The 26,079-nt window shown below is 35.6% G+C and overlaps 1 protein-coding gene across 1 annotated transcript in view; it reads right to left on the bottom strand.

Annotated features, from left to right (window-relative positions):
* Window positions 1–26,079, bottom strand: part of COL11A1 (collagen type XI alpha 1 chain) — a 263,838-nt gene that overhangs the window by 44,356 nt on the left and 193,403 nt on the right. The window contains exons 46-54 of the mRNA XM_039369563.1: window positions 25,139–25,246; window positions 18,611–18,664; window positions 18,397–18,450; window positions 18,237–18,290; window positions 10,698–10,751; window positions 9,130–9,237; window positions 8,670–8,723; window positions 7,883–7,936; window positions 7,034–7,087 (exon numbers count right to left, since the gene is read on the bottom strand). Coding sequence (XP_039225497.1) covers window positions 7,034–7,087; window positions 7,883–7,936; window positions 8,670–8,723; window positions 9,130–9,237; window positions 10,698–10,751; window positions 18,237–18,290; window positions 18,397–18,450; window positions 18,611–18,664; window positions 25,139–25,246 — 594 coding nt within the window. The remainder of the gene's footprint in view (window positions 1–7,033; window positions 7,088–7,882; window positions 7,937–8,669; window positions 8,724–9,129; window positions 9,238–10,697; window positions 10,752–18,236; window positions 18,291–18,396; window positions 18,451–18,610; window positions 18,665–25,138; window positions 25,247–26,079) is intronic.

Here is a 26,079-nt window from a genome sequence, read left to right as displayed (position 1 = left end):
AAACTCTTCTCCCTGCACTCCTTTATTTCCATTTCATCTCAAATACTTTCACTATTTTTTTATTTTTAGTTCCATTCACTTACTTTTCTAAGACCTACTCTTGATGCTACTAAATAATACTACCTTTCCTATTCAGAACCTCTTGCTATCTTTGTGTGTTTCAATGGGTTTTTTCAAGCTTTTATAAAAACAATAACACCAAACATGCATTTATATTTCTTCCCTTTCCATTGTGTACCATGTGTATCCAGACATATGGTTAAGCCATGAATTTGAAATGGACTCTTTTCTAAGCATACAGTATGCTTCCTCAACAATTATCTTTCACATTCATTATTGTGTTTTTGAATGGCTCAATCACTTTTTTGCATTCTGTTTCATTCTCACTCAACCATTCATATCATCTAATGGAATAGCATTTTTTCCCCTAAATTGTATTCATTCAGAATTTTCCCACAAGCTTATCTGTGGTTCTTTTATTATCATCATTCAGTGAGCAATAACATATAATTATCACCATGAATGAATTTTTGCTTTCATATGTTCCCAAAGCAGTCTAGATGACACTGATTCCAACGTTATGGCATGTGCTTCAGTTTTTTTATATATAATTAAAGTTAAACCTACATTTTCATTTCCCTCAGAGTATCAAACCAACTCCAGAAAAAGAGATCACTTCATTCAAAACCATTACATCCTTTCCCTTTTCGCAAATAGTCATACTGTTCCATTTCTTTTGTTAATTCATATTCTTTATTATTTATCAGTTACTTCTACATTCCAAGATACACTTTTTCATATGCCAAGTTTATCAGCAGATAAACATGACCTTCCCAATTCAATAGTTTTGGTTAATCAAGATTTTCACACAAGGAGAAGGGGAGAGAATATAAGTTACCAGCTTTAATCATATGAAGTATTCTCTTCATACCATACCAGTCAGTTTTGACACATTTTGATGAATAATACTGCAATCAAGAACATTTTTTTCCATGGTCAGCTAGCTTAAGAGGTATATAGGACAAATGTATATTGTCCAGAACTATCTATACAATATTCTGCTCTCAGATATACAGAGGTAAAAAAAATCTATTTTCAGTATTATTGAATTTGAAAGTGTTCTCCAGGTCAATAAATAGTGAGCATAGAAAAATAAGAATGAAGATCAACTCACACTTGTTTCCCTCTTTTTAAAAGTGAAATGGCTAAGGAACATGTTTCCTTCCTTCCTTCCTTTCCTTCCTTCCTTCGTAAAAATGTATGGTCATAATTATCTGCAGTTACTTGTTTACTTCACTGGATCAACTGCACACAATTACTGATCACAGTAATTTATGCCCTAATCTCTGGACTACTTTAATGCACCTTATATGGTGCTGCTAACGAAGACGACTTGGAGGTTATATAGATGGTACAAAATATAGCAGTCTCTTTATTGACACTTTGCCCTGAGAACATCACACACCCCCTGCTTTCGATCCTGCATCGCTTCCCAATTGGTTTCCAAGTTCAGTTCGAAATAGTCATTCTCATCTAATAGGTCCTATATTATACGGCATTTGGACATCTACAGAACCCCAGTTTCCAATCATATCTAATCTGGTTGATACAGTTGTCCTGGGAGGAGTTGTTGGTTGCACCGAGCTTTGATGAAGTGAGAGGGGTTGAGGCATGTAAGTGATACTTCTTGGTAGCAGCTACTACATTTTAAATAGCCTCCTGACTGAAATCAGACTAGCTTTCATCTCGATTTCATTTAAAATGATACTCCAAACTGAGCTCTTTTGAAGAGAATCTATGGGTTGGCAGGATGCCATCTAGGTTGAATTTATTATTGAGGTATACTTTGCTAGGCTTTGATTGTACCTTAATTTTAACTTTGATTTACTCTCGATATTTTGTATATATGTAAGATAATTCTCTGAATCTGAGAAAGAAGAGTTTTCAGAACATGACAGACCAGGAACACATGGACATTACAGCCTTCCTTCTTAAGGGAGGCATCAGTCCATCTATTAAGAAATTTATGAGACAGAAGATCAATCAACTCACAGGTGTCTTAAACACTCCCCAATAAATGACTGAATGGGCTATATTTATTTAGTTTCCAAGTTTTTGTAACTTTATTGCTTTTTCCTGGCATTAATGAAACTCTATGAATCTTGCACTGCTGTAGGAGCCTGACGGTATCTTTTTTTTCATTTATTTACATAGCTTGGATGTTTTATCTATCAAGCACTGAAAGTTCTATGAGATTTGGGTATTCAATGTTCTTTCATTGATCAACAAACACCGTGTCTCTGGACTTTTTGCAATGGCTAATTGGGGCAATCCCATGCCAGTGATGGACAATTGTGAGTGTTGAGGATTATTTGGAGGCAGTAACTGAGGCTTACTGAAAGTGCCTAAAATTCAGTTAGCTTACTTGGCTTCTGGACATGGAATGGGAGATGAAGGCATTGGATGGGTTTTACTGACAATGAAAAAGTTACTTGAATTGATGAAGCATCGCTAAGCATTGCAAAGCTCCTTTGCTCAAATGGCTCAAGAGTTCCTCCTGACCTTAATCCCAATCGCTCCACAAAAACAATAAGAAACGTAGCTTCGTGATGTCTTTAAAAAGAATAAGTAAATGTTGCATACTTCCTTTTATTGTCTTAGACTTGGATCTAACAAAAACATACTGGAAAAGAAATGTTTTGGCTGAACTGTAGTAAACGTAGTCACTGTTAAATCTTCAAGTGAGTCTTATTCCAATTCTGCTGAAAAGACTACTAATGCCACTGTAATTGTTTCCAGCATTATAAATGTTCAGTAAATTGGTGGAACAAATAGATTATTGTGTAAAATAGATAAAACTAATTAAGCATGTCAGTTCACTCAAGCCCATTATACAGAATGGTTTATCTCATTTTGCTAAATAGATTACAGCTTACATTTAATGCTGCTGTATGTTTAAAAAAAAACTGTTAAAAATCAACTAATTGCCTGACAAATAAGGCTTAGATGTTCACATGCCTGCAGAGATTATTCAGGATGTGTATCCATTATTCTTCAAAAACACTAATGATAGTAGGATAACTGCAGGCCTATCAACTTTTAGGGTGTTCCTGAAACATTATTTTCTGAAGACATTACTTTATATTTGGTACTAAACTTTATTTCATCTTATATCATGAGCTGACTTTAGGATAAATTCCATTGAAAACAATATGTTGTAGATTAATGTGTCATCTAAACCACACACTCATGTGCAGGGAAACACTTTCTTTTTCTTTCAGATTACTCTAAGCTGAACTGATTAAATTGTACTTCATTACATGCAAAATAGGCCAAAGGGGCAATCTCCTTCCTCCTTGATTGGGATCTCAATAGGCATCTGGTTGAACCCACAATGACATCATATGCAGTATAATGACATTGCAGATCCATTCTCGACTTAGGACAGGTCACTTAGAGCAGCAATCCCCAATCTTTCTGAGACAGAGGGGATGGGTCCGTGGCAGGTACACACATGAGTTTGCGTGCCTGCCGTTCACATAAATGGAGCTTCATACGTAAGCACAAGCACCTAGCACCTGTGCAATTGGAGCTTCATGTGTGAGCGTGAACATCCACCGCTATGCAAATACAGCTGCGCATGAATGCAAGATTGCTGCTTGGGCAGCCCGGAGATTGGGGGTTGAGTTAGAGACTATTCAAAGTTCCAACAGACCCTCCAAAAAGAGAATCTAAGTAGAATCTAAACTTAATGTAATATCTTGACCCGCTTTAAAGCTTTTAATTACAGCTTGTGCTTTGAAAAATCAGGAAGCAATGGTAAATTACACAAATGTTTATTCCTCCTGCTTTTTTCACCTAAAGATTTGTGGCTTTCCTCAAGATTTTTTCAGTAGAAAGATAATGTGCTTCTCTTAATGGCCCTTTAAAAGTGTTCTCTTCTTGTACGTACTCTCCCGCTTATTGTTCTTGTAATTAATTAAGTTTTGTGCTCCATAGTAACAATTACCATGCATCCATGATCATTGTCCCACTAGCAATTTATAATGTCATCCAGCCATTGTTGTGGCAATATATCATTAAAGAAATCACACTTTCTATTGTTGCAGTAATAGCTGTGTAATGCTTTAAATCACCAGTGCAGTAACATTTACGTCTATATGAAACAACAAAGATTCACTTCAATGAAGTGGTTGCAGGCTGTAGAAGCATTCTGATTTGTTTGCTGAAACAAGGAAGACAGCTGGATTCACCTCAACAAAGCTGTTTCCGTGACCTTGAAACACCTAAGGCCAATACTGTTGAACTATTGAAGCTTCTCTGTGCCTTCTCCAAAAGCATTGTCTGAAGAAGTGATTGCCTGTAGCCTTTGCTGAAATTGCCTAAATTGGAAGAGTTTTATTGTATACTGAGGGGAGTCTGGATTAGGCTGTGATCGTTCCTTTCCTCTTGGTTTTCTCCTGCAATACCTGTTGGAAAATCTATGGAGATTCTCAGCCAGGTCATGGTTGTTTCAAAGGTGCTTTTTCAAAAAGCAACTGGACTTTCTTTGTTTTTTCTTGAAGATGTTTTGCTTCTCGTTCAAAAAGTTTCATCAGTTCATCATCCCAGTTGATCAGTTCATCAACTGATGAAGCTTTTTGGATGAGAAGTGAAAACGTCTTCAAGGAAAAACAAAGAAAATTCAGCTGCCTTTTGAAAAAGCACCTTTAAGTTTGTTGAAAAGGTTTCACTTATCTTTCTCCCAGAAAGTGAGTTCCTCTGAGGAGAAGGCAGAGGAGAACACAAGCAGGCCAGACTGAAACGATATCATTAGGTTTTAAAAAGTTTTTGAAGTAAGATGACCATTGTTGCATAGTGAAGATGCTTCAAGGAGATACTTTGAAGCTTCATCAAAGCAAAGCACTCTTTGATTTAAATGAAGGATATTACTTTCAATGTGTATTGCCTCTGGGAATCTCGACAGACACAAAAAGACAAAGCTGGCAGATAAAACATAAGAGGTCATGTATTATCACTTCTGGACATAATAAAATATTGTGGCATCTCAACTGTCTTCTTTGCATTAAGAATGTTGGTAAGAGACCTGGTAGTTTCTGGTGTATCATTACCTTTCAGTGGACCATAGATTTGGAAATATATAAAAGCCATGAAGTGGTCAATGAGGGGAATCAGCTACTCAGTGACCATGGCAAAATGATTGGACAAGTGTCCCAATAACATGCTTGGTGAAATTAACCTGCACTGTGTGCAATTAACATTTGGCATAATCAGGCATGCTCAAGCATTATACAAAGAAGGCAGATGCTGAGGGCACCAGCTAAGTTCATTTTCCCATCAGGAGGCCCTTGAGCATCACATGGTGCAGAAGTACGATAATTTATGAGACAAGCAAATGAAAACTATTCTCAGTGTAGGAGAAAGAGGCATCATTTATTAGATTTTAATTGTTACACTGGGTTGGCAAAACACCAGAACCAAACAATGCTTAAAAAAGGAGAGCATGCCCTAATGCCATAACCCTGCTGATTAAAACTTGTCTTATTAGAATTTTACACATAGATAAATCAGCAAAAGTTTCTGTTGATTAATATATTAATTAAATGGATCAAAGCCTATTGCCTTAACAAGCAACTGCCTTTTTTTTTCTTTTTCTTTTTTTCAGTATCTCAGATCTGGGGGGGGGGGGATGGAGCAGGAGGAGTTAAATAATCATTCATTTACACTAGGGTCTCCTAAAATATAAAATTAATCTCCATATATATTAGACTGAAACAAATTACTTTTCAAAGTACTGTTGATACTGTTCTAACATAGAATGATTGTTTATAATCCCCCCTGCTGATGAACTTCAGTTAAGGGCAGTTGCTGTGACAGAGGCCAATGGATACCAAGAGGCTCTCCAAAGTACCTTTTCCCCCTATGAATGCCCAATTTTAGTAAGCATGAAACCACACATTTTCAAAATTCATCACAACCCTATGTTTGTAGTAAATGTAAGGAAATAACACAAAGCAGCACATAATTTAGTACTCCATAATCTGGGCCTTTGAAAGTATATCAAATGTAAGACCGTTTTCCACAAAAGCGCACCTAGATCAAGTTGGTTTTCTTTACAATCATTACATTAGAAATGCTAAGGGGAAGCTCTCCTGGCTAAATAAAACAACAGAACACCTGTTCGTGAATTTGCTAATTGTACTGCATTAATTTGCTATGACTGATGGCATATAATGCCTATATATATATTTCTTGGAACTGTATTGGGGGAGGAGGGAAAGAACATGGAATAGAATACATTTTGTCTAATAGAGAAACAGATATGATTGTTAAGGCTATGCATTCCGTATGCTGAACAAAGTTCAAAAGCTGTTCGGTTACAATTTGCCATGTATTTGACAATCTATGTTTTATTTCTCTAGAATCTCAGGATGTCAGGTAAAAACCTGTTACAGATAGCTGGCAGGCTTTCTTTAGGAATTTATCCTTCTGCTTATTTCTTCTTCAGCTCAATTTTATGTGGTTTCACAATTCCCTTCTGTATCTGCATCAAGCTACATTGTCAAAAACAATGCTCAAAATATGTGTTTCATACATTTAGATTAAGATTCGGATAGATTTAAATTGTCAAATTGCTCAAAGAAGTGCAAAATATGGCAAGAAAGCTGAATAGCTGAATTATGTGTATAAACGTGAAAGTTGCCAGATTTTCAGACAAAAAAAAATAATTCCTTCAGCACCTCTGCTTGTGTTGGGAAGCAATGTGGTGAAGTGTGAAATAAATTGTGCATACTGTTACAAGTCAGATGAAATTTAGTATACTAAATGCATGGCTATCTGGCAGACAGAAGAATCTTAGTAACAGATGGTGAAAACTCTTAAAAGAGTTTTCCCACATATTAATGAACCCTTGGGTCAATACAAATGATAGAGTCCACCTAAATTGTTCCACCTATCCACTATATCTAAACAAAAAATAACAATGGCAATAACTAACCAAAAAAAAAATCATGTATAAAGAAATAGGACTTACTCTCTTTCCAGGAGGGCCAGGGGGACCTGCCTCACCAGAAGGACCTGGCGGCCCCTGAAATCATAAAAATATCCAAATTACCCACTTTCAAATGTGATTACCAAAAGATCCTATGCAATGATTGTATAGATACTTACTTAGCAACCAAGACATGTGTCATCGACTGATACTGGATAAGAAAACCAGCAGTGTATACTAGGAAAATATAGGCATGTGGATTTGACTTGTTCAGAAGTATGAAGGGACTTCACTTAAGAAACTATAGGAAGTTGTATTAATGGCAACTTCTCACTCAAATGCTTATAGGAGGTCCTTGAGTTACAACCATTTGTTTAATGACTGTTCAAAAGTCATGATGGTGCTGAAAAAAAGTGACTTGCAATCAGTCCTTGTCACAGTATGTGATTTGCAACTGGCACGCATTTAGCACAGTCACACCATCCTGGGGTCACATGGTCACCATTTGTGACCTTCCAGCAGCTTCTGACCAGCAAAATCAATGGGGGAAGCAGATTTGTTTAATGACGCTGGCAAAAAAGGTTGTCAAGTTGGAAACAGTCACGTGATGACACACTTAATGACTGCATCACTTAGTGATGGAAGTTCCACTCCAATTTTGATCATAAGTTGAGAACTACCTGTATTTATCCATTTTTCCCATGGATAAATAGAAAAAAATAAAATAAATAGAAATGAGTTGAATGCGAGTTGTTCCAGAGAGGAACTTTCAGTTTTCTCCACACAATCCTGATGAGATTGGAATATAATTGGTGTCATCCTCAATTATTATAATATAATCAATTAATACAACACAGTCAACAGAATTATTCTTGCAAAGATATTACTTACAGATTGGCCTGGATCGCCATCATCACCTTTTTCCCCTCCTGTGCCGTCAGTTCCCTAGGGAGGTAGAAAGAAAGAAAGAAAGAAAGAAAGAAAGAAAGAAAGAAAGAAAGAAAGAAAGAAAGAAAGAAAGAAAGAAGGGAAGGAAGGAAGGAAGGAAGGAAGGAAGGAAGGAAGGAAGGAAGGAAGGAAGGAAGGAAGGAAAAGGGATGAAAGAAAATAACATTCACATAATATATCCTACTTGAATTGTATGTTCTACTCAGAAAGAACATATATTAAGAACTATGACAGACCGCAATATTAATTCTATATAGTATCCTATGTTTGCCTAAATATCTCAGTGATTTGCTTATTATCCAAGAGAGCCTCTCATAGCAACTTCTGCTTAGCTTTAGTTGTAGAACTGCAATGTTTTTATACTTGATAACTTTCTGAAAAATCCAGTTCAACGTAATAATCAGGATATTGTACTGCAGCAAGGAGATCAAGGTTCAATTTTCCACTAAGCCAAGTACAATCACAAGCTGCTATCAAGAAAGTTTCTGTGCCTCGCTCACTGTACAGGTTGATATGAAAATAATATTTAGACAAGCGTTACACTAAATCCTGGAAAGGAGCAGAGGAAAAATATTTTCAGTTTCAGACCCCACAAAGCAGTGTTTTGATCAGAACAAAGAGATGCAACAAAGTAAATTCTCAGAATCAGAATCTCAGAATCCAATATCAACTGAAGCCAGTGAGTTTTTCACTTCACCTAGTAAAGCAATTTTATTTTCAAAATACTTACAGCTGGACCAGGTTCTCCAGGGGGTCCAGGATCACCGGGGAACCCAACAGGACCCTACAGAAATAAAAAAAAACCAAGGTAAAACTAATGAGCATCAGGAAAAAAGTAACTGCAAATAACATTTTTATTGATACATAGGTTGTGGAAAGATACAGCCTCTGAAACAAAAATAGTTCATTTGATGCTCACAAGGTATTTTGGAATACAACTTCCCTAAATCCAACAAGAGTGACCAATATTAAGAAATTTAGGAAATTATTTTTATTGACTGATTTGTTAAATTTCTGTGCCACCCATTATCACTGATACAGCAGCTCTGTATACAGCAGGTCTTTCTGACAGCACTCAGAACTGTTTTATAGAGTTGAGAAAATACAGTTAAGAAATTAAATAGGGCCCAATTACACTTATTATTAAATCTTAATATATATTTTTTTAAAAATTAGTAATCTTCACTCACTGGATTTCCCTTTGGACCATCATCACCTGGAGGTCCTTTCAGTCCAGGAGGCCCTGCTGCTCCAGATGGCCCAGCTTCACCTTTCTCACCTCTTTCACCTTTTGGACCCTGCAAAAAAGAAGAGCTTTTAACCGATATATATAGATTGCATAAAACAAGTAAGTAAGGAGCAACCCCCCAAAAAACCCCCATCTATAACAATCTCAGACATGTTTTTATTGGAAGCATTTCTTGAAGCAATATATTTGGGATAGAGAAATGAAGAAAGCACTCCAAAGTTTTCCAACAGCACCTGTTAGAATCCATTTCTGGAGAGGTTTGAAAATGAACTGAAGTGCAAATGATTGTTAAATAAATAAAAATAAAAATAGTAGTAGTAGTAGTAGTAGTAGTAGTAGTAGTAGTAGTAGGAAGGGACCTTGGAGGTCTTCTAGTCCAACCCCCTGCTTAGGCAGGAAACCCTATACCATTTCAGACAGATGGATGTCCAGTCTTTTCTTAAAAACTTCCAGTGTTGGAGCACCCACAACTTCTGGAGGCAGGTTGTTCCACTGGTTAATTGTTCTAACTCAGGAAATTTCTCTTTAGTTCTAGGTTGCTTCTTTCTTTGATTAGTTTCCATCCATTGCTTCTTGTCCTGCCTTCAGGCGCTTTGGAGAATAGCTTGACTCCCTCTTCTTTGTGGCAGCCCCTGAGATATTGGAACACTGCTATCATGTCCCCCCTCGTCCTTCTCTTCATTAAACTAGACATACCCAATTCCAGCAACTGTTCCTTATATGTTTTATCCTTCAGTCCCCTGATCATCTTTTTGTTTTCTCTGCCCTCTTTCTAGAGTCTCAACATCTTTTTGACATTGTGAAATTAATTGAAATTAATAGTAGAATTCTTCATGATATATTATTGAGTGAAAAGATTTTCTGAACATAGTCAGTATAGAGAAGTATTTAAAAGTCCTGTTCCATGATTATTGAAAACTGCTACCTCAGGAAGAACGGGCCCACACACACAGGTGTCTCCTATGAAGTTCTCTAAAATATGAGTGTCACTGTGTGGAAAATGATGATGAAACATAAATTTAGAGCTGTAAGTCAAAAGTTAGAAATGATTGAAAAGCCTGTTCAAATAACTGGAATAAGGGAGTGGGCAAAAAAAGCCAAGATTACGATGGCAAATCATTCAAGAATGCCAGTTCTCAAGATCAATGTAATACAGGCTCAGAGGTGATATGAGTCAGAAAAAATAGGTAGAAAAGACAGGCAGATATCACACAAATTGACCAACAGACCTTGATACTTGAAATGATCTTGAAATAAAAAAAGTCCGCTTAAGATTTTTGCTGTGTAGATCAAGTGGTAAATAGAACTCATTTCATCACTAAGAATCTCTGTGCTGAAACACGAATTTTAATAAGTAACCTTTCCTGGTAAATTTAAGACTGTAATGAAGAAATTATCTGTACATTTTGGCAGAATGAAACACAGAATGTTACTATTTCAAAGTAGTATAGAGAAGTTATAGTAGAATCACTTCTACAAATCTTACTGGAAGAAAAAGTATATACTTACAGTTGTGCCACCTTCTCCAGGAGGCCCAGGGTTACCAGCTTCTCCAGGCTCACCCTATGAATATTCAAGGTAGAAGAAATACATTATATAGTGACTCTTCTCTTTCTTGTTAAAGGACAACTGCTACTGTATATCTATTAATGAACTCTTCAACCTTAAAAAAAAAACAAGCAAATCCTTGCGAAATCAGGAAATGCTAATGGGAAACTATTTCAAAATACTTAAGTTAGAAATTATGTTAGGTATTCGGCCTAAGGGAAGCCTAATACATAAACACAGTGACAATAACTAAAATAACCTGCTGACAACTAACAAACTCTTCATCTCTAGGTCTCAGAAGCAAACAGCAGCATTTATTAGTGATGATAACTCCTTATTAAACCCAGGTGGCTTGTCTGACATATATAAACAATCTGAGAAAAGGCAACATGTATACACTATTAAAGAAATGTTTAAGTTAATTTATTCTTCTCTTGAGCCCAAAGTGAGAATTTCATAAAACCCCAGTCAGAACTGAGGAGTGATCAGTGAGCTTCCCTTGGCTTCATATGGAATCGGCTCAATATATATGACTTTCCTTTGCAAAAAAAAACAGGTAGAAAAAAACTTGATTTTTTGGCATGTTTTCTCTTGGCTGATAAAATAAATATGTAATCTACTACCCATTTGTATGCTACAAGTCACTGATTGCAGTGGATACAATTGTGTAGATGATAGATAGATAGATAGATAGATAGATAGATAGATAGATAGATAGATAGATAGATAGATAGATAGATAGATAGGCACTGTCATCTTGGGCACACTATTATTAGGTTCTAAACTGGAGATAATTCTTTTGAATTACGCCACAGAAATGGATGTGAGCTACTGTGTATCAATAGCCCTGTTCTTTTCCTTCCTTCCTTCCTTCCTTCCTTCCTTCCTTCCTTCCTTCCTTCCTTCCTTCCTTCCTTCCTTCCTTCCTTCCTTCCTTCCTTCCTTCCTTCCTTCTTCTCTCCCTCCCTCTCTGGAACCAAAAGGTGTAAATTATCATTTCCATGAGAATCACTATGGAATATTGTGAATGTAGTATTCCTGAATGTTTCATCGACATCTTTAAGAACTTGTATTATAACTCCAGCTGCTGTGTACAAGTGGAATCTGGCAACACAACCTTCTTTAATATCAATACAGGAGTAAGACAGGGATATATGTCCAATAAACAGAATAACATAGTTGGACGGGACCTTGGAGGTCTTCTAGTCCAACCCCCTGCTTAGGCAGGAAATCCTATACCATTTCAGGCAAATGATTGTCCAATTTCTTCTAAAAACTTACAGTGTTGAAGCTTTCACAACTTCTGGAGGCACATTGTTCCACTGATTAATTGTTCTCACTGTCAGGAAATTTCTCCTTAGTTCTAGGATGCTTCTCTCTTTAGTTAGTTTCCATCCATTGCTTCTTGTCCTGCCTTCAGGTGCTTTGGAGAATAGCTTGACCCCCTCTTCTTTGTGGCAACCCCTGAGATATTGGAACACTGCTATCATGTCACCCCTAGTCCTTCTTTTCATTAAACTAGCCATATCCAATTCCAGCAACCGTTCTTTATATGTTTTAGCCTCTAGTCCCCTAATCATCTTTGTTGCTGTTCTCTGCACTCTGTCACCATTCTTGTTTCTCCTCTCCATGCACAGAGCAATGGATAACGCTAACTTTGGCATCCCATGGACAACAGCCTGTTTAACAGATTTAGATTTTGTGGATGACTTTGCATTGCTTGGTGAGACACAGAGGTATTTGCAGGAAATGACCACCAGTTTAGATGATAAGGCCAATAAGATTGGCTTACATATAAATTTTGAGAAGACCAAGTTTATGCAAATCAGAAATGCTCGGGATAATATGCCTATAACAGTCCGTAGCCAGGCTATAGAACAAGTCCATGTCTTGGTAGCATTATGTCTATTGATGGAGGTACAAATCAGGGCATTAACCATCAAATTGATTTAATAAGAAGATCTTAATTGCAAATACAAGTAAAATATAAGCTGGTTAGAAAACATATTATATACTAATATTATTGTTATTTGTATAAACACTAGAAAAATGTCTAGATCTAATTTTGTATGTATCAATAGTACCCAGAACTGTATTTACTTAATGTTGGTAAAATGAGAATATTATTGGAAGAAGAAAGGAAATGATTAAATGTTTTCCAACACTGCTGTTTGAGAAGAATCCTCCACATCTCCTATCAGGACCACATCACTAAGGAAGAGATACTACAAAGATCAGATTTTGAACACCTATCGAGAACTGTGATTGAATGTCAAGTGCAGTTTGTTGGCCATATCTTACATATGTCTAAAGACCAGCATCCAAAAAATTGCTCTATGTTGAGGAGGAAAGAGAAAATGAAGCCAGTCTCAAAAAACGTGGCACCAAACACTTAAGGAAGGTCTTAAGGTTATTAATGTTCCTTGGGATGATACAGAGGCTGCTGCAAATGATCAAAACTGCTGGAAAACACTTGCTGCCAATGTGTTCTGCACAGGACCTAATGATGATGATAATATTCTCTTCTTGTGTCATTTTTAAAATGTGATCAAATGTTGCTTTCCATTTGGCAGCAAGTATACCAAAATGTGGTGTGTGTGTGTGCTTTCCCCTGTTTACAATGGACCATGAATTGTGTTCTCTGGGATGATGAATGTAGCCTGAGAGAAGCTTTACTGTTAAACAAAAGAGATTTCCTCAACAGCAGCATGGAAGGAGACAAAGAGATTGAAAATTTGCTGTATGATTTTTATGGAGAGAGGAATATTCCTGGGAAAGTTGAACAAGTTTCTAAACTTGAATTCCGTAGTAGCCTTGGGTACCCAGCACCCAAACATCTGCATAGCTTCTAAAACTAGAAAGGCTGATTCAAATATAAAGAGGATAGTTTGTATGTGTCCATTTCCTTTGACATAATGCTAACAAGAAAAAGATTTTGTTGGATGGGAATCTAGGGAAAAGAAGATAAAGTGACAAAGGTTGTAAAATCATTATCTTGCAATGCATTAAAAATATATTGCAATGGGAAAGGTAAAATCTTTACTTACTTACTCTATAGTTTTCTTAAAAATGAAGAAAGATGGCGCCCACATTAAATAGCTGCACCTTCTTTTGAAAACTGAAGAAAAAGCCTGGGGCCTTTGGTCTCCATTTCTGGCAATGATTAAATAATGATCCCTTATTTGTATGACCTGCACTTTTGGCCAGTGTTATTTCACAATGAAAAAATCTGAACTGGAGGGTAAAGAGCTAGATAATGCTCCAAAAAGAACATAGGAAGAACTTATTTCCTTTGATGCCAAATTTCAGACATGAAAAGAGACGGAAGATCAAGGACTTCAAGAAGATAAAGATAGTTTGGAAATCTTCTCAAAGGTCTACAGGAAATCTTGTTTATGAGTTTAAAAGGCAGAGAAAAAACTGATTTCATTTTTAGGTATTAGTTATTACTCCAGAACTATATACAGAACTATTTTCAGTCATGTAAAATGACATAACATTAGGTGAAGTTCTGTTAGTCTAAGAAATATCTGTACATCATACTATGGAGTAAACTGACATCTCTTAAAATAGAACCCAGACTCCTGGCTTTGATTAAAGCCCTTTACACAAGTACCTGTTTGAGGGTGCGGTATGGGGTTAATGGGGCTCTGACTAACAGGATTCACACAAATAAGGCATAAGGGATAAGGCAAGGGTGTATCTTGGCCCCATTATTATTTAGTTTATATATCAATGACTTGCCAGAGTTAATGAAGGATCCCATGGTACATATGCCGATGATCCTAAATACTTACTGTAACAGCTTGCTTTATGCCGATGATATGATTTTATTACCATATTCACAAGTAGGATTATGTAGGCTATTAAGAAGATTCAGCTCTTACTGTCAAGATAACTCCCTAATCATTAGTAAAACTAAATCAAAAATAATGGTGTTTGGAAGACACCATCAGAGACATAAGTGGCAATTAGATGGTGAACCAATTGAATAGGTTAACACTTTTGTATATCTGGGCGTAACTTTTTCCAAGACTGGATCTTGGGTTTGCCATCATCAATGAAGTACATTTAGAGCAAAAGCCTGCCTGAATCTGCTCTTTAAACTAAAGAACCATAGTTACCTAGGGTCCTTAGCGCCATTATTTAAGGTATATAAAGCTAAGGTTACCACTATGCTCTTGTATGGAGCAGAAGTTTGGGGTCTTTACTCAACCACAATCTTAGAACAAACACAGTCCCAGCATTTGAGATGTATTCTGGGTGTAGATCCAAGAATATCTGCTGTAGCAGTTAGAGCTGAATTGGGAATTCATACAATTCATGCTCTATCCAAAATTAGAGCTTATAACTACTGGTGCAAAGTCAATGAAATGGAGACTGATAGACTCCCCAAGTTATGTCTACTAGAGCAAATAAAATTACAATCACAAATCTCCTGGATCACCAAACTAACAAATTTTGTAAGAAGCTGTGGTCTTCCTGTCTCTTGTGTAACAGGAGAACAATTAAAAAAAAGAGCTGCCCAAAGAATTAAGGATATAGAAGCACAAAATGATATAGCGATCGTTAGTAAGGTGGGTAACTTGAAATGGCTGAGTAAATAAAAACATACTTTTCAAGTAGACAGCTATTTGAAGTTACAACTGCCAAAACACCTTAGGGAGATATTTACGTGAGTGAGATTTGAACAGCTTGACACAATGGTCAGATATGGGAGATTCCATTCTATACCTTACAATGAGCGTCTCTGCATTTGCAGAGTTGCAGAAGTGGAAGACCTGGCTCACATACTATTTGATTGTTGCCTGTACAAGAGGGTGGGAGACAGGTACCTTGGTGAATATACTAAACGAATGACTCATTGGGATCCCCATATCAAAATAACTTACCTTATGTGCGGACAGAACTTGAAAATAACATTTAACGCAGCACAGTATTTAAACAAAATAGTTCAGTTGAGATCTGCATATGTGGGACTGATTGGGGTAGATTGCAAAGATGACTCCAAGATATAATTTTATCATATTTTATCTATATTTTAAATTACTGTACTCTATTTTAATTTCCTTTTAGACTTTATTTTATTCCAATTTCATTTTAAGTCGTATTTTACTCTAATTCTATTTTAAACTGTATTTTATCAAATTTTATTTTAAACTGCTTTTATCAAACTTTAGCAATAATTTGTTGCTGGAACTTTGCACTTTGATATGGCCCAAGGGCTAATGAATAAAGATTTATTATTATCTGTTCATCAATACTTCATATCCAACCATTTGAATTTACAATGGCACTGAAAAAAGTGACTTTCAACTGGTCCTTGAACTTATAATTCTTACCACATCCTCATGGTCACATGATCAACATTTGACAACTGGTATGTATTTATGATGGTTGCAGTGTCCTGGAGGTTCACATGATCACTTGTGACCTTCCCAGTGGGTTTTTGATAAGCAAAGTCAATGGGGAAAGCCACATTAGCTTACAACTGCACCCCCTCCAAAAAATCATAAAAGCTGGTGTATCTCATTTAATGGCAACAGCAATGGAAGTTCCACTTCCAATTGTGACCATTAGTCAAAGATTGCCTGTACTGTAATGTTGCTATAATACCAAATTTTAGCCCCTATTTGAGTATATAGTATTTTTTCCAACGACATCCTGTGGATATGTTGATTCTATAAGTCTCAATATTCTTAACCAACTGTAAAAAGCCATACGGCTAGGAACTTAGCAAACTTAGTCCCAATTCACCTGCAGAATGCCAGGATCATGGGGACTCCTGTAGTCCCCATAGAAGTAGATATAGAAAGAGATGTAATTTCTCTTAGAATCTATAAACTTGAAATACATAATTTCAGTTTCCAAAGTCCCAATTCTTGAGTGTGAATGTTTAAAATAAAAAAGGGAATCATAATGTAATAGTTCCCATATTTTATTTAAAAAAAACATTTAAATTATATTTTAAAAGATTTTGGGATTAAATTATATTTTAAAAGATTTTACCGTCAGAAAAAATGGAAAAGAAAGATCCAAACTTATCTTTTGATAGATTCTGAATCTGACAAATTCAAATTTTAAATTAATATATAACATCTGCAGTTTACTAATTATTAACCCTATTCTTCGAATTTATTCTGACCATGGTAATGCCACACAAAATGGTATATTCAATTTGTTTTTATAGAGAAACTATTTTTCGTAAAAAAATTATTTATATCCCCAACAAGATCACAAAGAAATTTAAATACTAATTCAACAAAGGTAATTATAGTTTTGATACTGATGCACCTATTGTAGTTTCTTGGTTATATAGTATACAAAAAGGCAGTAATAATAATGGGGCACCTGCCATATAACACTCCAGACTTAACAATTATTGATAAGAAAGACAAAAAGTCTGGATAGTGGACATGGCAGTACCTGGAAATAACAGAAGAGAAAGAGCTTTAAAAAAATACAAAATACAAAGATTTAGAAAAATAGAAATAGAACAACTGTGAAAAAGAAAGCAAAGATAGTACCAATAGAAATAGGTGCCTTGGGTGCAATTTGAAAACCACTTGAATACCATTGGCATTGACACAGTCACCATCAGTCAATTGCAACAATTTATATCCTATGAAGATACCTTTAACACAATGAAACAAACAACATCTGCCTATTCCATGTCTTTGGAAAGGTCTTGAAAGGTGGATAAAAATGTTGAATCTAACCTAAACATCTGACTGATTGTGAGACCAACTACAATAATAATATATTTTGTCACAAACATCTAATGCTTGCAGCAAAACGAACCCTAGTCGATGGACACTTATGGAACAAGATATTGATTAGATGCAATTTTATACATATGCCCTAAAATGTAACCATTACTCAATTCAAAAGATCATCTTTAAGATAATGTATTTTTGCTGCCAACGATTTATCGACACTGCAGTCCAATGCCTCAGCAGAACACCAGATAGAGATTATACTTATTTTCTATTCCATAAGGTATAAAATGTTTTATATACAATTTATGTTTTTTTCCTTTTCTAATATATGCTGGGGAAATAGGGACACTAACCTCACAATCAATACAAAAGCTACGGGTGGTGCAAAGAGCCATAGAAAGATATCTGCTTGGCATTACAAGACAAGATAGAAAGTCTTGCACATGGATTTGATAACAAATAAAAGTATACAATATCATCAAGAGAATAAAAGAATTGAAATGGAAATGGACTGGTCACATAACAAGAAGAGCTGATGGCAGGTGGATCAAGGCAGTCATAGAATGGATCCCACCTGATAAAAAGTGTCCATGAAAGAGACCTAAAACAAGATGCGTCGACAACATCAGCAAGTATTGCCGGTCCAATTGGCAAAAGAAAGCTCAAAGACTGTATAGGTTGGAAACATGTGGAAGAGGCCTTCCTCCTGCAGCGGATAGACCATGGCTAAAATGATGATGATGGTATAAAATGTTTAAAAACATTCACTGCATTTTCTTACCTTCTGACCAACTCCTCCAACAGAGCCAGCTGAACCTGATGGACCTTGAGGACCCTTGGATGAAAAGAATATTTAAGGTAAGTCATGTGTTATTGATGCCTTAAACTACACACATTTATATATGTGTGTGGACATCATCAGATGTTCATGTATTTCTTACATCTGATCCGCTTGGACCTTGAGGACCTCTAGGGCCAGGGGGACCTGGAGGACCCTGCAAGAGAGAAAACACAAACGAAATTACAAAAATAAGTCTGGTCCAAAGGACAGGAGGAAATGGGGAAAGTAAGTTTAACTTGCTCCTTACTATTATGAACAATCTTTGATGAATCAATTTTATGGGGGTGTTTAGAGGAGAAAGAACAATGGCTTACCATTGGACCAACATCACCGTTTTCACCTTTTTCACCTGGTGGGCCAGGAAGACCCTAGTGATAAGAGAGAGCAATAGAAATGCATAATATCAATTATAGAATAGTTCAAATAATAGTATGTGGCAGAAAACATTTCCTAACCTAACATTTAAGAAATCCATATTTCCTTAGTATTTTTACTTCCAACATTCTAAAGGGAATGCATGAAATCATAGGGAGAATGAGGCCCCCAAATTGTTTTAATTTTCTAGTGTGGATGCATTGCATTTTTTTCTCATTTTAGTCATAACTGAATTTGCACAGCCAATTCAGGAGAGTGGTCCCCAAAGAACCCACAAACAAATGCCGCAAATTAAAATGTAAAACACAAAACAGAATTATTCTAAAAGGCAATCCAAGCAAAAGTTGTTTAAAGATGATCTCCACGATAAAAGATATATATTATTTAGAAGGCTGAGATGAAGAATGTTTTCCCTGGCACTGAAATGCCACAATATGGTAGATTGGCAAGACGTTTCTTAAGTGAAGCACAACAATGATACAATAGGAAAAGAAAGTTTGTCTCCTATTTATTAGATTAAGAATGGGCTATAAAAAGCCATTGTTATTTAAACTGCTGCCTCCTTTTCTTATTGCATATTTAGTAAGAGTGGGAACACCTTACTTGCACCTATCTTGATACTTATCCCACACATTTATTTCATGGGAGCGAACTGCTTGATTTTAAGCAGTTTGGATATTTCTGCATATTTTATTTATTATTAGATTTTTATCCCACCCGTATCACTTTATGTAACTGAAGGTAGTGAACACTTATGATGCTCCTTCCTCCTTCTTTTGTTTCCTACCACAGCCCTGTGAGGTGGGTTGGGCTGAGAGAGAGTGACTGCCCAAAGTCACCCACCCACCTGTCACCCAGACAGTTTTCATGACTAAAGTAGGACTAGAACTCACAGTCTCCTGGAATCTAGGCCAGCACCTTAACCACTACACCAAACTGGCTATGTACTTGTCTTTGAGAGAAAAACAAATACTTTGCAGAAAATGGAAATAGTATATTCAATCCAGATGCCAAAGTCATAAATAATAATTTTACATTTTGACTTTAAAATCTGCCAAAGCACTTATATAGCAATTATATATTCTGATTTTAATACTGCCAAATGTTTGTTGACTCTAATATTTAATAAATCTCTTATTCGAAAAACTCACCTTAATGGCTCAAGTTATATTAGGCAGTCTGTCTTTTTTCCCCCATCTCTAAAATAATGTCCTTATCTTTCTACACATACAAACTCTTTTTACATCAAGCAATAAAACATTCATCTTTCAAATATGATAATTATAGCTTTCAGTAACATCTTTAATTATCAAAGATATCTCTCTTTTGCTTTTTAAAATGCTCAAAACTTTTCAAATATAAATTTATTCTATCTTGTTTCTCCATTTAATTTAGTACTGCCTTCAAGCACGAAAAAAATTGTGGCATGATTTCCTTAATGTTTTTGTAAGCATTTTCCTTAAATACAAGTATATTTATCAAAAATCAAAGAACAGCACTGAAAATAAATGGGAGAAGTACAGAAACAGAAGGATAATTGCGTCTAGTTTAGGCATCAGTAAGAAATTGCAAAATGTGGTTTCGTATTAATAAGTAAGGCAAATTCAGATTGTTCCCACTCTTACTAAATATGCAATAAGAAAAGGAGGCAGCAGTTTAAATAACAATGGCTTTTTATAGCCCATTTTTAATCTAATATATAGGAGACAAACTTTCTTTTCCTACTTTATCATTTTTCCAGTTCATTCCAATTATTTGGAAGTTGAATAGACTTTGTGGCATTTAAACAAAGGTACTATAAGGAATGCTAATACGCATAATGAAATATATTCATTGATTGTGAATAATGAAGAATTGTAGAGTCAATTAAAGCTTGAATTATTACCAGTATCTAAAGATAATTTAATGGCAGATGTTATGAATTATTTAAAGACATAGCAAATAGATGTTGATCACTTGGTGCATAGCACTGAGTTCTGACATTCATGAGCTATGTTGCTCTTGAATTCATTCAGAACTTCAGATTATTTGAACACTCCATCACTTGGGAGAAGCTGTCTTTCTTTTCTATTGACTGCAGGATTTATTGTGGTAGTCTCATAGTCTCTCAATATACACTAAATGCATGTAACAAAGCTTTGTAATAGGATGTTTTTCAGAGTGATACTTCAAGAATTAAGTTCAAACTATTCACATTAGGTCCAAGTGCTAAAGTCAATAGAATCTATTCTCTTTTCCTATTTAAAAGACAAATTGGGCTTGAACTAAAAGAATATGCTGAGAAAGGAAAATTGGAAAGCCTTGGCTCACTAGAATACTGCACAGGTTTATGCTCTAAGTCAGTGTTTCCCAAACTTGAAAATTTTAAGGCATGTGGACTTCAACTCCCAGAATTCCACAGCCAGCAACGCTGGCTGTGGAATTCTGGGAGTTGAAGTCCTCATGCCTTAAAATTGTCAAGTTTGGGAAACACTGCTCTAAGTTTTAGGCTGAAATTGTAGCAGATTTCTAATATAATAGTCAACGGGAAACTGGATTATGAAGCCCAACATATGTACCCGCCCATCTCAAATAAAAATTCTCATGATATGTTGAAATTATAACTATCAGAATATTAAACCAGCATAATTTTTAGAAGGACACTAGGCTGGGGAAATCTGGTATACATTTTACACAAATTCTCCTGCATTGCAAGACTGTGTGTCATTTTTTTTAAACAGACGTAATGTGTAATGTTGGTGAATCATGCAAAATGTAGAACCTTGTTTTATGCAAAAAGTATTCACTGAATATACTGTTAAAAGCAACAGAAATCTGGAGATTACTCAAATGGGCACAGCATCTCACCTGTAATATCAGTTTTCAAAATTACTATAGATAAAACCTTAAGTTCTTAATGAAGAAATGTTGCTGGTAGAAAACTGGGATATTCATTAACTAAAAGACTTGACTGCAGTTTGCAGTTCTGCTTTACAAAACTGAAGAAAAAAAAAAATCAAGCTCCATACTCAAAGTAGTGTGTGTGTTACAGTTTATCTTGATGCCAAAAAGTATGGGTGATGGACTTAGGGTTCCTACTGAAGTAAACAGATACAATTGGCCTAAAGGATAATACTTTGATGTAACTAAATGTAGAATTGATAGGTAGTTACTGATTTATTTGGAGGATATTAGATTTATCTCTATACTGTCTTCTAGGTGTTTTACCTTCTAAAATACTACAATAATAGAGTATGTTATACATCATCTAGCACAGCAGACTTACATATGCAAGTACTATTTTGCAATCAAGATTACATGGCATGGGGCGTGGTCCAGATAAGATGCAGAGATCCAAGGGTTACTTGCTTATTTGAGTGCTCCAAGATCTGTTGTTTATGCGCAATGTAGAAGTTTGTATTATTTCTTATTATTATTATTAATAATAATACCTAGGTGCTGGCAGCAACCCATGTCAACCATGAGCACCAGTCAATTTGAATGTTCAGTTGACTGAGGTTCACGTCTAATGAATAATAATAATAATAATAATAATAATAATAATAATAATAATAATAATGTTTAAACAAGATTGAAACTGATTGAAATCAGTTCTGGCCTTTACTTTAAGTGAGTACTGTAAGTGAGTACTTCCAAATACATTAAACATATCAATAAACATTACTTGATGATGTTTGGCAAATTTCCATTGTTGTATTCTACAAGACTGTTTATACCAATAGTCCTCCACTTACAACTATAATTGACCCCCAAATTTCCATTGCTACATGAGACAGTAGTTAAGTGGGCTCTACTTTCCTTTTTTGCCACAGTTTTAAGTGAATCACTGCAGATGTTAAACAAATCTGGCTTCCCCCATTGGCTTTGCTTGTTGGAAGCCAGCTGGGAAGGTTACAAACTGTGATCACATGACCATGTATGCCATATCCGCAAATAGTAATTGATGATAAATACATGGTGGTTGCCAAGTGCCCGAATTTTGATCACATGATCCCATGGGGATACTATACATGTAAAAACTTTTTCAATGCTGTTGTAACTTCAAACAAATGAATGGTTGTAAATCAAGGACTACCTGTAAAAAGAAATGTATGCTGTCCTGAGCTATTTATTTATAGGAAAGGCATGATCAAAGTATAAATAAAAGTGCATACTTGCTTTTCCTATAGATATTTCCAAGGGGAAACAGCTGGGAGAGGTGTATACATAAATTGGAATTTAAGGCATTAAATAACTCAGTAAAGAAAAGTTACAGATGTCCTAAGAATTAGGACAATGGTGGTCACAATGCTTTGAATGAATAATTACCTACAAATGACTTGCTTGCAGATGTGACTGTTGGAAAAAGTAAAGAGCTCTGTGTTGAAGAGGCTAGAATCTCATCAATTACTATCTGCTGACATGACACAAACTAACAGCTAATCTAGCAGTTTGTTATTAAGATTTATTGAGCCATAAACCTGTCTATAGTATCTCAAATGTAGGTCCTCAATTAATGTGAAAGTTTAATTTTTCAGTCTGTCAATAGTACCATTACAATTATGGGAGAATAGATATGTCTAAGGTTAAGTATGCTAATTATTTTCAAATTAATTCTCAAGCACAGTCTTCATATGCTTACACTTAAACTTCCCCACTGTCAAAACCTCTCTTCTAATTTATGTTCTGAAGAATTTGACACTGGCATACACTGTTTAAAATTTAGCTTTTCTTTATATCACTCCAATTTATTATTCTCATTCATTTTTATTTTCTTTCTGTAAGAGGTTTTACCCCCTTAGAGAGGTGAGTTAAGAATACTGAATAAATACTTGAGTTATTTTATTCTTGCTTTTAGGTAATGTCTATGGCATTTTATAATGTGCTTTGGGAATAATGGTTTCATTGCACATCTTGGAAACCTTAATTCTATCTGATCAGTTCTACTTATATCAGCTATTAAACTATAGAATCCTTTAAATCAGGCATGTCAAACTTGCGACGGCATGTGACATCGCGCAACATATTGCGACTTTTTCCCCATTGCCGGCAATGGGGTGAACGTGGTTTCAGTGTGATGCATCCTTCCCGTGGGTTGGCAGTTTGACATGCCTGCTTTAGATGTTAAGAAACTGGCACATCCCTGTAAGTAGGAAGTTTTACTAAAGTTCTGTTGAGTTTTCCTATTATTTTTAGAATGAGAGATTGCACAATAAAAGATATAGAAAGAGGGAGATCACATTGTATCAGATGAACAGCTAACAAGTTTCAGATATTTCATGAAAAGATTTTTAAAGCAGCAACGTATTTACAAAAAGCTTATGACAGAATTAGTTGCAGTATTTACCACAGGCTTACAGTACTTCTAGGATTGGAATCAACTCTGCTATTAAATGGTAACCCTTCAAAATAATGATTCATGTTATTGAAACCTGTTCTAGTATGTATGATTGCAAATGTATCAGACAACGTGATGATAATTTGGATATATCCAGTAACATTTGACATCAAGGAATATTCTTCACAACAAAAAGAAAGATATGTCTTACATGATTTTTTTTTTCTTGTTATTATGCATTCGGTGCAAACTCTTGTTTGCTCAGTGACCCTTTATTAGCACAATTTTGAACACTGTTACAAGAAATCATTACAAAGCAAAATAAGATTGAAAGGAACATTTTCAACTTTTGTTTAAAACTCAGATTAATGAGTAGTTATCCTTCACACATCTATCACTAAATTAAGCTTACACAAAGGTGAGGTATATTACACTTACACTGAAGACAAAATTTGCACTCAATTTCCATTGTGGAGCAGCTAAAAATGCTAAATTCATCAGTCACTTTTACTAAAATGGTGATTTCATTATCATGCAACTTTTAAATTGTTGCATTTTTAAAAAAAGATTTGATGTTTTAAAACATGTTTCCTTTCTTATCCAAAACATTTTAATACTTATTCTTAAATAGAAAAGTGTTCCAGATGCTGCACTGAACTGAATCAATTTTACACTGGAATGTATTTCTTTGTAAACTAGGCAGCAGATTGACTCATTAATTCCCTTCTGGAGCTTTGAAATGAAGCAGCTGTGCCTGTAGTGAAATCCTGGGAAAGCCCTTGAATGATGAGATTGCTTTTGTCTCCCATTTTTGTGGATGTTCTGATGAAAGAGGCCCAGTGTTTTGAGATGGTTTACCATCCCTTCCACACCTGTAATGATTTTTTTGTAGCGGAGGATAATTGTGATTCAAACCTTGTCTTTAAAGAACTCAGTAGGCACCTTGCTATCTGTAGCTTAGTGCTTAATCTGTAATTCTAACCACTTTACAAGATGGTTTGAAATGATGATTAAAGTGTTTGTTTGTTACTATCAGTACTCTGTATTGTTTATTATGTAAAAGTAGACTTTATTTTTAAATATGGTCACTTTACAATAGGTGAAAAAAAAAGATTAATATGTGCAGGAAGGAGAACACAATAAAATATACCTGAAGGCCAATAGGTCCTGGAGGACCAGGAAAGCCTCGTGGACCTTCATCGCCTTTCTGTCCAAACATCCCTTGTTGTCCTCTTGGACCAGACTCCCCATCACTTCCCTGTAAATTGAAATAGGCATAACTGACTCAAAATGTAAAGTATGCTCCAACATTTTCAGTTGTGTAAAAAAATATTGATCTAGAAAATGGGGAAGAACTCCCCCCCATAGGTTCTGATCACAACTCTGTAAGCCACCGGTGTCAAACTCGCCACATTATGTGACGTGTAGCGATGTATCACAATTTTTTTCATATTGCCGGAGCTGGGGTGGGTGCGGCCTCTGCATGATGCAACTGGCCTGTGGCCCGGCAGTTTGACACCCCTGCTGTAAGCTATGAAAACATCTCATTGACTTCAGTTGGCTGAGGCAGCTTAACCATGTACAAGATTGCTATCTTTACTTCACTTCTTGGAAATGATTCCACAAATTCAAGCAAGGGAAACAAACACTCTACAAGAGTAAATGGTGAGGAGGTTTGGATGCTTGTCACAGAAATATCAAAAGTTCCATTTATTAGCAAAGGGCAGCTTATTTTGCTCAGAAAAAAAAATTGCTAATACATGATAATGGTGCTGTCTTGCACAGTTATCTGAAATGGTTACAGAATTTTCTTGATTAGATATTACCCTGGAAAAGTCCTAAGGGATGCAACCCATAATAGACTTGTGGCTGATCCACAAAGAGACATTTTTAAATGAATGCAAAATTAAGCAATGGCTTATATACAGTGCATAAAACACCTGTACAATATGTAAAGCCATTGAAAAGGATGCTTTTGTGCTCAATAAAGAACCTTTGCCAAAAAAATGTGTTTTGCTTTTGCGTTGTCATACTAATGAACAAAGGAAGTAGAACATGCATTGATTTAATCCTGGCGCTTATGGTAAACCT

This window comes from Crotalus tigris, unplaced genomic scaffold (genome assembly GCF_016545835.1).
Source record: "Crotalus tigris isolate CLP2741 ecotype Arizona unplaced genomic scaffold, ASM1654583v1 scf7180000021163.878790, whole genome shotgun sequence".
Lineage (NCBI taxonomy): Eukaryota > Metazoa > Chordata > Lepidosauria > Squamata > Viperidae > Crotalus > Crotalus tigris.
This window is presented reverse-complemented; position numbering and strand designations above follow the sequence as displayed.